We start from the raw sequence: 13509 nt of genomic DNA, 5'->3' as shown, positions 1-13509 counted from the left end.
TTTGGCCTGAGTTTTTTCAATTTGCCAAGATCTCATTTCTACTTATCTTCTCCACAGAAAAAAGAGAGTATAATTGGTGCTGTCCTTTTTCCGTTCAGATTCAAAATTTTAAGTCCGTGTTCTTGACATCAGAAACAGCTCCTTTTTCCACCAGCCGCACTACCATCAACTGAATGTAGGCTGCTGTCATCCAAAACAGTATTTTGCAAACTTTGTGTTGTGAGCCACTTACGGATGGCAAAATTAATTCGGTAGGTCAGATTTTTTTTTTAATGAAAATAGAAAAGAGTGCATCAGATATAGTGAGGGTAAGAATAGTCTTATTAAGACTTTATTTCAGTTTAATCTGTGTGAGTATGCTGAGTCATGATGCAAAATGTATTTCCTTCTGGGGGAGGCAAAATTTGAAAATATATAAATATGACATAAAAGAATGATTCTATTTTTTCCAGTACAGTGGGTCAAAGATCTCTTTGAAATTGATGGTAGTTAAGGTTTCTCTCACTAGAAAACACAAATTCACTTTCATTCACACTACAAATGACAATATATGCTGAATTTCAAGGGGTTCATAAAACCTCTCGCAGCCTTGAAGGTCTTCCAGTTAACCCTTCAGGTAAAATTTCAGCTGCTGTTGAGTTTCCAGAACATACATTTAATATATATGACTTTGTGCACATGAAAAGCCCCTATTAGGCAAGAACCATCTTTGTATATACTTGAAGCACCAAGAAGGCAAAACCATTAGTGGTTGGCACTGTTGATACTGCAACAGTATCTCAGGGCACTTACAGCATTGAAACATCCTTATTCTCTTGCTTCAGAGCCATCAATGTTTCTTTAATGGCCAAAGGATAAAATTTCGATCCTTCTCCTTTTATTTTTTTCAATATTTGTTAAGCCTCTGAAACATGCCTGCCACTGTGGACACAGAGTTTCTTTATAGTCTGACTTCATCTTCCCTTTTATCTCTTATAGGTTCCAAGAGGGGCCTCTTAGGGTCAAACTGGGATGTTCTTTATGCATCAACATACCATTCTAAGCTCTTATTCCTTCCCTTAAATTCCACCTGACTTTTAACACTCAGTGCAAATTTTTTTAAAAAATCCAATCCTTTGAGGTGAGTCCAGCATTTATTGTGTATACTAAAGCAATTGACTAGAATTCACTAAGCGACATCTGTTAACTTTTAGCATCATATGCAAAATTTCTGTAAAGATACATTTCCCCGGGCGCCTGGGTGGCTCAGTGGGTGAAGCCTCTGCCTTCAGCTCAGGTCATGATCTCAGGGTCCTGGGATCGAGTCCCGCATCCGGCTCTCTGCTCAGCAGGGGGCCTGCTTCCTTTCCCCTCTCTCTGCCTTCCTCTCTGCCTACTGTGATCTCTCTCTGTCAAATAAATAAATAAATAAAATCTTTAAAAAAAAAAAAAAGACACATTTCCCCAGGGCTTTCATAAAAGATTTCAAGAAGTTGCAGAAGGTCCTATAAATCAGAAAAAGGTAACTATATATTTCTTTAGTCTTTTCTATTCCCCAAGGGCAGGAATTATACGCTTTGTGTGGCAGAAACACAAACAAAATATCTTAGGAATGTCTGATGCCTTTGATTTGTGTCTCAGAACTCTTCCTAAAAGACTGAAATGCTACTACAAAGAATATTAAATGTTACATTTATATGCAATCCACTCCCCACCTTTTTTTTTTTTTTTTTTTTCCTTAACAGAACAGGAACATCCGTCTTCTAGATCTACCCACTGGACATACAAGCAAAATTTCAAAACAATCATCGTGTACCATGCAACCATACAACAATATTCAAGAATGTCTAAATAGAAGGCCTACTGACAACATCCAGAGGAACAAAAACCCGAAAAGCTTTAATTTCCAGTCTTTTTGCTTCTCCTTTCATTTGTTTGTTTAAACAGGCCGACCTACTTAGCGAAGGTTATGAGACACCTTGGCAACATTTGTAACTCAGGAAACGATTCTGTGCAGGAGTTGCAGGCAGAGTTTCTTAACAAAAGAACTACTGGAAGTTTAGACATGCCGAGGCCAGTGGGGACCCCGGGCCGTTCCATTTTTCCCAAAAGATACGGGTCCAAAGGCTGCGGCTGCTGTCGCCCTATCTGTCGCACAAGTCAAGGGCGCTGCTCCGTCCGTCTCGTGCAGGCACGAGAGTTAGTTAGTAAGCAACCTCAGGAAGGGACGGAGGCCTCGGCTCGCGGACGCTCAAGCTCGCGGACGCTCAAGCCCACGGTGCACCCCCGGAGCCCGGCCGCGACGCGCGGCTCTCCAAGGTGGGGGAAGCTGCGGCGACGGCGGCGCCGAGACGGAAGCTTTTCCTGTAGGTGAAAGGTCAGAGGCGCCGCAGGAGGTGCCGGGGGAAAGGCTGCGGTGCGCGGCGTGCAGCTCGGCTGACTTGCCTCCCGCACCTCGCCACCCTCCGCGCCCCGCGCTCCAGCCCCGGCTACTGTCTCAGCTTCTCTCAGGAGCCCCGCACGTTCGGCCCCGCCGCTCCGGCCACTCTGCGCGCTCCCAACCCAACCCGAGCAGCCTGCCGCCGCGCCGCCATACAGGCTGGCCCTGCCGGCCGCAGCCCGCAGGCTGTTGGGGGACCTGGGGGCGCATCCGTTGGCAGTTGGGAGAGACACCCCGCCCTCCGTCCCAGCCGCGGCCACCGCTGCTTTTCTCCCTCCTCGGCACTTCTTACCGGCGCTTCTCTGAGGAGCTACGTCCCGCGCCGGGCTTAGACCGGACAGTCCCGCTGTGGTGGCGCTTGGGGCTCCCGGAAGGGACAGGTTGGAGAAAGTTCGGGGGGGGGGGTAGGGTAAGGAAAAGTGGGGGCAGGGAGCTTTCTAGGTTTGTGTATTTGGGGGGTCAGAGTTCGTGACCCCTCCCTCCGCTCTGGGGTACGTGCTCCCATCTGCGCCTGCGCATTACTGGTGGCGAAGCGGAGAGGAGGTCGTGACGTTCCCTGGGTGGGGGAATGAGAAAACCGAGCCTCTGAAGGGCCGCTGCCCCCTATCGGCTGGGAGGGAAACTGCTTCGCCAGTGCGGCCTTATCGAGGACTTAAGCCGCGCGCGCTTAGCATCCCTTGTGCCAAAGGTGGTCGGTGGTTAAAGGAAGTTTTGAGACAGTTCACATTTGAGTAATAGTGGATAACCTCATCAATTTTGGGTAGATTGGTTTCTAACTTGTGGAAAATTGGGCTCTGTTTTAGGGATCTCTTACCTTAAAGTTCATTAGAGGACTTAGCAAGTCGGGGTGGATCCCAATAAAATATTTAAAATTCCCTTAAATAAAACAAGCTAGGGCTGAAGCCTCCACAGTAAGGCAACGATTTACTTATCAGCTCTTGTGGGTAAATACATACAGTGGCTAAATGGAGCAAGAATTATTATGTTAGACTATAAACTTCTTGAAGGCTGGCTTTTTTGTCCAGTAGTGTATTCCCAAGCATACAGGCAATGCCTCCTGATCTATAAAGATTCATGAAATGAAGAGGTTCATGAAATGAACATTATGACAGTGACCACTTGTGGCACAGAGATGTGGCTGGAAGAGCAGTCCTGTGTGCAAAGCACTGTGTGGTTTGGACTTTAAGATAAGGGGTCCTTGAAATTTCTTTAGTATTGATCAGCACTAGAAAAGCAGTTCCAGATTCAGGCCAGAAACCCAAGTCAGGAAAAACAAAGGTGCACTGGGAAGGAGAACATCTCCTCTGCCCTTTCCCTCTGGAACTAGGCAACAGGACACAGAAAAATGGCATGCAACGATCCCTAAAAGGGGGAATATGCTTTATGCCTCATTCTCTGAAAACCCCTTCATGTGGTTCATCTTCAAATATGTGACTCTAGAAAAATATATGACTTAAAAGACATCATCATGCCAAAAGTAGATACAGTAGATTTATTTTGTATAAATATAATACATATTGACATTATTTACAATACTAGTATTTATAAAGGATCTATATCTATATGGACAATAAAATACAAACTGTTACCACTTTAAGTAAAAAATGTTTCTAGAAATTCATGTCATTTAAAAAAACAATATAGTATTTCAAGATTGGTTCTTAACATGCTATGACCAACTCATAGTAAAGAGAGTTGCCTCCTTTCATCCCCCCGACTAAGGGAATTTGATACTGAGGCTTTGTGAAAATTTCCTCTACCTTTATCTTAAAATAAAATTAAGTCCTACTAGAAATCATCTCTTTTCTTAAAAGGTTAAGTCATAGATAAGATTTTCCTTTAGGCACGTGCACCCCAATGTTTATAGCAGCAACATCCACAATAGCCAGACTATGGAAAGAGCCTAGATATCCATCAACAGATGAATGGATAAAGAAGATGTGATACACACACACACACACACACACACACACACACACACTGGAATACTACTCCGCCATCAAAACCCCTGAAATCTTGCCATTTGCAACGACATGGAAGGAACAAGAGGCTATTATGCTAAGCAAAATAAATCAATCAGAGAAAAACTATTATCATATGATCTCATGGATATGAGGAATTTGAGAAACAAGACAGAGGATCATAAAGGAAGGGAGAGAAAAATGAAACAAGATGAAACCAGAGAGGGAGCAAAACCATGAAAGACTCTTAACTATAGGAAACAAACTTAGGGTTGCTGGAGGGGAGGGGGGTTGGAAGGGATGGGGTGACTGGGGGACAGACATTGGGGAGGGGATGTGCTATGGGGAGTGTTGTGAATTGTATAAGACTGATGAATCACAGACCTGTACCCCAGAAACAAACAATACATTACATGTTAATTTAAAAACAAAAGATTTTCCTTTAGAGAATATTAAATGTGGCACAGGCTCCAGAATATTTGTATATGGATGGACTTAAAAAAAAATCAGAAGGGATGCATTTGGAGTAATTTAATTCACCAAATACTGAGTGTCCATAGCATGCAAGGTAGTCTGCCAAATACTGAGGAGTCATCTCAGATTCTCAAGGACAGAATGTGATAGGCACCATAAGAAAGTGTGTTTCCTAGCTAGAGGCTATGGAGACATAGAGAAAGGAAAGACTAACTCTGGTCTGGAGGAGTAAGGGAGGAGGAATAGGAGAGAAAAGGACTGGGGCCAACTATCACCGAAAGAAAAGTCTTGAATACATAGGCAGAAATGGGTTGGGAAGAGGGTGAGAACAAAGAAGAAAGGTTGGGGTAGGTTTAGCTGGACCGTGTGACACCTGAGGAAAAGTGTTCCATGCCAAGCCACTGGAAAGCCAATGGAGATTGCAAAGAGCAGGGCTGAAACTAAGTTAGAGCTATGCTTTATAAGATAGCTCTGGCAGTGTTTAAAATGAGACCACGCAATGGTGGCAATGGAATTAGAAGAAAAGTTATTCTAATCATTGAGAAGAGGTAACAAGGACTTGAGCCAGGCTCTGTGCAATAACAGGAATGAAGATGGACTGGGTACAAGAGCAATAGCAGAGGGTCTTGTTGAGACTCAGAGGCAGATTCTGGAGCCTAGAATGGTGTTTTTCCATTACAGAGGAAAATAAACAGATCTGAAGAAACAAAGTGAAGTCATGTAAAGTTCAAAATGCTTAAGAAGGACTCATGTAGATGTCTAACAGGTAGTTGCAAATATGGCCTTGCAGGATGGTGGAAAGAGCAGGTCTGAGATCTGAGTTATAATGAGGGCATGGCGGGGGGGGGGGGGTGTGATGGTGCTGTGTTTGAGTTGCAGATGACAAGAATCCTGTCCTCACTTCTATGCATTTCAACAACTATTTTCTCTTAAAAGACACAGGATAGGTATTTTGTGAGGAAACAGAGTATTTACCTTCAAGGCATGTACGGTATAACAAGAGAAACAGGATTTACCTCTCTGGAAATCCTAGTGACTACATTTGACTATAGTGGATCTCAAATTTCAAAAATGGGAGTACAAATCGATCATACTTCAAGACAGATCAACATATGCTGTGATAACATTTACATTTTGCCTAAATTACAAAATAGCAGGCTTTCCCTGCTTAACAAAACCACACTTTAAAGTTTTCTTCTAAACTTACTTGTTTCATTACTGCTTTATATTAATCTTATTTTAAGGAACACTACTACATACTCAAAGAATCAAGCTTTTGGTTGAAAAGAGAACTAAGGATCTTGGGCGAAGGACAATAGGATCATACTGGGTGTACTAGAGAATGGGAAAAGAGGTTGGAGAGAGATTCGGAAACGTCGGATGATGCCTAAGATAACCTTATATTTCTAGGACTATGATGGATCCTCTACATTTACAGCTGTCACAGCTAAGGAGGAACCTAGATTGGGGGTGGGGGGGCATACTAAGAATGCCAGCCCTCCCCCAGTTTAAGCTGGCATCTTTTTTTTTTTTTAAGATTTCATTTATTTGACAGCGATCACATGTAGGCAGGGAGGCAGGCAGAGAGAGAGGGCGAAGCAGGCTCCCAGTTGAGCAGAAAGCCCGATGCAGGGCTCAAACCCAGGACCCTGAGATCATGACCTAAGCTGAAGGCAGAGGCTTTAACCCATTGAGCCACCCAGGCGCCCCTAAACTGGCATTTCTTATCAAGGATACTTTTAGTCCCCTTTTGCTTAGCTTTACAACTGCTCTTCTTTCTCCTCCTTATGAATAAAAGGAAAAACCTGAAAAGGGTGTGATGGAACACATTCATCAGTGTAACAAAGTATTCTTGAGATCCTGGTACTGTATATACTTTCTCATAGAATGCGCCTGGATGGCTTAGTTGGTTAAGCTTCCAACTCTTGATTTTGGCTCAGGTCATGATCTCAGGTTCCTGAGATCAAGCCCCCTCTTGCGGGGGGGAGGGGGTCATCCTGAGCTCAGCAGGGAGCCTGCTTAAGATTCTCCCTCTCCCTCTGCTCCCTCCAACCAAATGCACCCAATATCATTTTTTTCCCCTCTAAAATGTTAGCTATCAAGAGATGCATTTCTTAAAGTAGCTTTATAATAAAACATAGTTAGGTTTCTCAGTTGACATTAAATGAGCCAAGTTAAATAAATAATTGATCAGCTTTAATAAGTTATGAAGGACTGATGAGGGGGAAAAGGAAATGTAATACCATTCCACATTTAAAACATTTTTGGGGGGGCATGGTAATATGATAGCTTTCTCAAAAGGCTATACGTATTTTATATTTTCAAAACCCCCCATGGGGTGAAGCCAATAGCCAGTACAATCATATATGTATTTTATGTGTAATTAGAATTAACAGAAGTTGGTGCAGTGTTTTTTCTATTTAGATTTATGAATGGTTCTTGATTTAGCCCAGCTGTTGGAAGACAAAATAGCCTAGCTGATATTTTTTTAGATTCTGAGGTTTAAGCCAAACCTTCCAGTCAGAAGGCTGAGAGCTCATGAGGAGGAGGGCCAGAACTCCAAATAACTTGTCCTTTGCAAAATGCTAGACCCAAAGAAGAAGGAAACACATTATAAGGTATAACCTTGGTCTCCAAAAAAGGATACACTAAAAGCTGCAAGGATTTTAACATGGAAGCCCTATTTATGCTCTCTTGATTAAAATTAGTGAGTTTCAAAGAAGTATTAGTTTTCCTACTGTGACAGAAAGACTGGGGAGATGGGATGTGAGGATTGTGGGTGAGGGTGCAACAGGGTTTAAAATGATCCCACAGCAAGGAACAGCAAGAAAAAAATGACAGCAGCCAACTCTAGATTTAGCTGAGATTCTGGTGCTGCACAAACAACTTCAGAAAGGCACTCAGTAATTCTCTTGGCAATGGTATCACACTGAATTAGGAAATACGTTATATAAAAACAGAAAGGAAAATTCTTGTGCCCTTTTGTGAAATAGTCTATGGATGACCTTGCCTTTTAAGATAATTTATTTTAGCTTAAGCTCAGTCAATAAATGTATATTATAAACATCAAGAATGACTATAATCATAGTGTGAATTTCATTTTTCCTCTACTCATCAACAGTTTTATGTACAAAACAGTTCACATGTTAAATAGTAAGTGCACCAGAATTATGAATATCTTTCCTAATGACGTGCATTTGGCAACTGGTTGAAGAAATAAAGGATTTGTTTTAATTACCAGGGAGGACATTACACAAAGTAGTATTAAATAATCTTTAGAAAATGAATACAATTTCAGTTAACACTGGCGTAGAATATGTGCTTTTTTGGTATGGTAATTCCAGTTCATTTTTTAAAGCACAATATCATAGGGAATGGAAATTCTTTTTAGATGCAAACACCACCACTGACTTGGGCTCAGAACACTTACAATAGCAAAGGATATTGTGTAATGTAATACTTGCAGTATTTTTTTTAAATAATAATACATTTATGTTTGTGTTGAAGTGGTAGCTTTAAAAAAAGGATTAAACTTAATATAAAGACTTGTGTTCCTCTGCAAATGAAAACATCCTCTTTCCTACTCATAGCTCAGTTCAATGACAATTTTCATATTCTATCCCTTTGCTCTAATTCCTTGATGATGTAACATTATCTCATGCCAAAAGAGGTACAACAGAAATACTCTAGATAATTTACTGGAATTTCATTTCACAATTACTGAGGTAGGAGTTGGCCGTGTGTTTTTCCATTAAAAGATACAAAAATTCATCTAAGTTTATTGATTCAAAAACATACATTTTTTTCATCAGCAGTTCTATAGTAATTCCTAAGCCAAACACTGCATAGAAATTTGCTCCTTGATGTGTGTTTTTTATTTACAAAGACTTAACTCAAGTAAGAATATTACAATGTAACACTACAAAACACTGAGAAATCTGTGTCACAAACAGTTAATACAGTATACAATATTAAGATAAGTTTTCTGGTTTCTAAAAGAAAGGTACTTCAGAATTCAGTGTGAGTCTCAGAAATAATTCTGACCAGGAAGTAAACATCAAAATTTTAATAAATAACATACATGAGAAAACAAACATTAAAAAAAATTACCTTACACCTAACAAAATAATTCACAATATTTGATGAAGATTTTGGCTGGATTTATCTTGGCAGTGTTCATTTACATAAAATTTTTGTACTGCATTTACTCCATTCTGATGAAATTCCACCCATTTGGAATTACAGAAGGGATGAAACCAGTATCGCTACAATATTGTGCCTTCCTGAAATGCTTCTATCCACCTATTGGTAAGAGAAATTTGTTAGATTTGTAAAATGCAATCCTCCAATAAATGTTAAGACAATATAGATCACAGCTGTGCCTGCGGATCCACTCCCCTAGCAGTATATTTCAGAAGCTTCTTATATCAAATTAGAATTCTATGTATATGGAAACATCCTTTACTCAGTAATATGGCCAAAAATTTGGCCTGAAAATTGCATCTTTTATGTACATGAGGTGTGAGGAAGGGGCCATTTCATGTAAAAGCTCTGTGAAGTCCCGATGATTCCATATGTTTGGTTTGGGAAATGAATACATTTGACAAGGCTTTTATTTCAACCCCCTTTTTGCTTTTGGGAACACCAGCTTTATCTTTGTCTCCTCTCTTAATTCTCTGGGCATCCACAGTCCAGACCTGTTCTAATATTTTCAGTGAAAGAGAATCTAACATCTGTTCTACTTCAGTTGATCAAAATTTTGCATGCAATATGAAATGTATCAAAAAAAATTGTTTCAGGGCACCTGGGTGGCTCAGTGGGTTAAGCTGCTGCCTTTGGCTCAGGTCATGATCTCAGGGACCTAGGATGGAGTCCCACATTGGGCTCTTTGCTCAGCAGGGAGCCTGCTTCCCTCTCTCTCTCTCTGCCTGCCTCTCTGTCTACTTGTGATCTCTCTGTCAAATAAATAAATAAAACCTTAAAAAAAATTGTTTCAGAGTTTCATAGAAGTTTTTCCAAAATTAATTAGTCTCAAAGTTTTATCTGACAATACCCACAGCTGAAATTATTCAGAAGACACTTCTTGTACCTCCCTAGCACTGTACTTGCTTCTGAACTGACTATGAACATTTGAAACCACTCAACTTAATTAGTAAACATAGCCTGTAACAGATTTAGCTCAAATTTAAGAATAGAATTTTCAAAAATTTAAAGGCAACGGCATAAATTATAATACATCTTTTAAAAAGCTAAAGCTTTCCATTAAAATTAATACGTTTTAACATCCTATAATTTGTAAAAACACCTCCATGATATTAGTGACTTCCAAGAGAAACTTATAATTTAGCCTGTATTAATTCTAAATTATAAGCAAGCAGATTTCCTTCATTCAACTACATTCAATCATATTGAATATTTTTCTACCTTGTCAACTTAATGATATGAACAAAAGATATATATTCAAAAGAAATAATTTTTATCAGCTTGATGATGAATACAGATAAAAATCATGAGAAATGTAATTCCTAACAGAATATTAGAATAATTACTCTTTTATCCAAGGTAATTTTTACAGAAAAAATAGTTAAGTGACATAATTTTAAACAGTCTTCCGTTCAAATGAAAAAGAATTATTTGGAGTAGTAAGAACACACTAGATATCCTATCATAGACTGAAAAAAAAATCTTAGAGTATGTGTCACGTTGTACTTGATTAATATTCAGGAACATATAATTCTGGTACATTAATTCTAATTGCCTTAAGAAAAGACAAGCCTTGTTTACTTAAGGCATTCTTTTTTATCTGCATGCACGTTTTAAGCCTTTGAGAACACATATGCACTAAGCTCAGTGGAAACAAAAATGTGTAACTTGTGAGGCCACAGTAAAAATCACATGAAACATCCGGCGAAAAGGTAAATTGCACTGTTTCGTTTACAAAGGACCTGAATTTCACAGAGATATGCTTCTCTATGTTAAACAACCTCATGACATCAAAATAAATATTCTCGTCGGAATTTTGAAGAGACTGTTTAAAAAAGCCTTTACCATCTAAAATGATACCCATTTCCTTCTACTCAGTTATTGGGAATAGCATGGGAGCCTCTTAATGTGTTTGACCCTTTTCTCAAAGAAGTAAGTTAGCAAGCAGCTGTTTAAACTCCCGCTGTTCCATGGCACAATTGAATCGTTGGATTGCCAAAGTCCTGGAATGTTTTAAGAGATGATCCTTACCCTCATTGAAGGAGAGGTCAAATGCCTCAGCTTCCTTTCCTTTTCAGCAGAGCAATTTCATGCTGCTTCCTCAGAGGTCACGTATAGACAAAATATTCTGGACAGAACTACCTATTTTCTTTTCCCCTCTGACTCCTGAAAATATTCCAGATCTTCTTGCCTAGCCTTACAACAGTTCTAAAGACTTTGAAAAACATGTTAAATCTAACTAATCTGGATCTCTGATTTAAATTCTTAATTGTCCCCACACATGAAAGTAGGTTATTTTAAAATCAATCATGTGACAACTTGAAACTCATGTATAAAAGAAAAATATGTCTAAATTACTTACTTCTGAGCTGAGTGAGCATCATCTGCTTTGAACACATAAAATAACATGTTTTTGTGTAGTAACTGGAACACTCTGGACTCCGAATTCTCATCTTTGACTTGAGCGACAGTGAATCCTAGTAAAGGCTGACTCTCCAAAGCTGCCACATCCTAATTTAAAAAGACACAAAGGGAGATGGAATATTAAATTGATAACAAAATTCAGATTTGCAAACTCTTGTACTGTATAGCTATAACTTAATTTCATATACACATATATAAAACAATGATAATTCTTTATTTTTCATTTTCATTTATTCAGCAATTTTTTTAAAAAAGATTTATTTATTTGACAGACAGAGATTACAAGTAAGCAGAGGAGATAGGCAGAGAGAGAGGAGCAAGCAGGCTCCCTGTTGAGCAGAGAGCCCGATGTGGGGCTCGATCCCAGAACCCTGGGACCATGACCTGAGCCGAAGGCAGAGGCTTTAACCCACTGAGCCACCCAGGTACCCCCATTTATTCAGCTATATTAAGTTGACCTATCTCATGAGTCAGACACTGCGCTAAACAGTTTTCATTGTGTTCACATCCATTGAGTATCACATACTTCCCTATAACCATGTGACGTAGATAATTACTTTCATTTTATGGATGCAGAAATCAAGCTGGGGAAGTGATTTATCCTGTCCCACTAAGGAAGAGATTGGCTCCTAGAGCAGTGGTTTTTTATAGGATTTTACTGGAACACAGGGTGATCAGACAGTTGAAAGGGTAATGTTAGAGCAAATAGCCAGGCATTGTTTATAACCCAAACAAAGTATTTTATCTAAGCTTGAGGCCTGACCAGTATAATCTGGGAATAGTCAAGGGAGTGTCAACCAAGAGAGCTTGGTAAAAAAGGATAAGAACCTTTGCCTTTAGTGAAGTTCTTAGTAGCCCCGTGACACCAAAAAAAGTTGTATTTTAATATTATAGAAAATTCCTAACATTTTTGAGTAAGAGCTCTAGGACACTGTTGACATTAAAAATCACAGCAACATCTCCCCCTCTAAAAGCAAAGCAAAACAAAACAAAAAAAAATACACAAAACAAATAGATTAAACAGATACTGTAATTATTTCTAATTGGCATTATAAAACCAGACCCCACCATTATTCATCTTTAGATTTCAGATCTTACCTCACTTGCAGCATATGTATACAGCACTTTATTTTTTATGACAAACCACAAGTGTTTCCAAGGTTTTTTATTGCCCTTTGATCTGTACAAGTAGCCACTCATGGAAGAATCTTCTGTGTTTGCTGATACCTACATAAGCAAACCCCATGTATAGTTTAATGGTTTTCAAAGACACAAAAGGTAAAGTAACAAATTGCTTTTGATCACTGGTGCTGAGAGTAATAACCATAATAAGACAATGTTTGAGAATAAAATGGTTTATTTTCAAAGTCTGCTACTATGGGGCACCTGGGTGGCTTAGTCAGTTAAGCATCTGCCTTCGGCTCAGGTCATGATACCAGGGTCCTGGGATGGAGCCCCGTATTGGGCTCCCTCCTCAGCAGAGAGCCTGCTTCTCCCTCTCCCTCTCTCTCAAATAAGTAAAAACAAAAACAAAAACAAAAAAATCTTAAAAAAGAAAACCAAAAACAAAACGAAATCTGCTATTATGCAAATTGAATACTGCCATTACCACGGGCATAAAATGCCCTTCTGTTTAGAAGCAGTTCCAGCATATCGGGGCACCTGGGTGGCTCAGTCTATTAAGCATCCAACTCTCAAGGGCTCTGCACTGGGTGTGTATAGCCTGCTTAAGATTCTCTGCCCTTCTCCACCACTTCTCTTAAAAAACATAAAACCATTCCAGCATTCTGCCTGGTTTAACTGAGCTTGCATATATGTATTTCTTTGTGGTGTCACTTATTTTCTGAGATGCCAGAGGAAGAAAAATAATTCTAAAGATCAGAAATGCTTTTTGAAAGTTGCATTTCTGGGACTGTATATGTTGTTTACTGTTCTTCGTATTTTGCAATATTAGGGAAAATTACTTAAACCTTTAACGCTTCCTGAAATAATTTTTTGGACTTATATTAACGGGGTGCCTGGGTGGCT

The 13509-nt window shown here is 39.5% G+C and overlaps 2 protein-coding genes across 7 annotated transcripts in view; both read right to left on the bottom strand.

Annotated features, from left to right (window-relative positions):
* Nucleotides 1–2957, bottom strand: part of NR2C1 (nuclear receptor subfamily 2 group C member 1) — a 46372-nt gene extending 43415 nt beyond the window's left edge. For all 4 annotated transcript variants that reach the window (XM_082739302.1, XM_082739304.1, XM_082739303.1 and 1 more), the window contains exon 1: nt 2712–2957. The gene's annotated coding sequence lies outside the window, so the exon portion shown is untranslated. The remainder of the gene's footprint in view (nt 1–2711) is intronic.
* Nucleotides 2958–3896: 939 nt separating this feature from the next.
* The window catches only part of FGD6 (FYVE, RhoGEF and PH domain containing 6), a 125498-nt gene continuing 115885 nt past the window's right edge, over nt 3897–13509 (bottom strand). For 2 of the 3 annotated variants that reach the window (XM_082739264.1, XM_082739265.1), the window contains exons 19-21: nt 12580–12708; nt 11420–11568; nt 3897–9156 (exon numbers count right to left, since the gene is read on the bottom strand). In XM_082739264.1, coding sequence (XP_082595390.1) covers nt 9120–9156; nt 11420–11568; nt 12580–12708 — 315 coding nt within the window. In that variant the 3' untranslated portion in view covers nt 3897–9119. The remainder of the gene's footprint in view (nt 9157–11419; nt 11569–12579; nt 12709–13509) is intronic. The other variant, XM_082739266.1, reaches the window with a different exon arrangement.

Source organism: Mustela nivalis, assembly GCF_964662115.1.
Source record: "Mustela nivalis genome assembly, chromosome: 7".
In the NCBI taxonomy this organism is placed as follows: domain Eukaryota; kingdom Metazoa; phylum Chordata; class Mammalia; order Carnivora; family Mustelidae; genus Mustela; species Mustela nivalis.
Note: the sequence above shows the minus strand (reverse complement) of the source record. Positions and strands in the feature narration are given on the sequence as shown.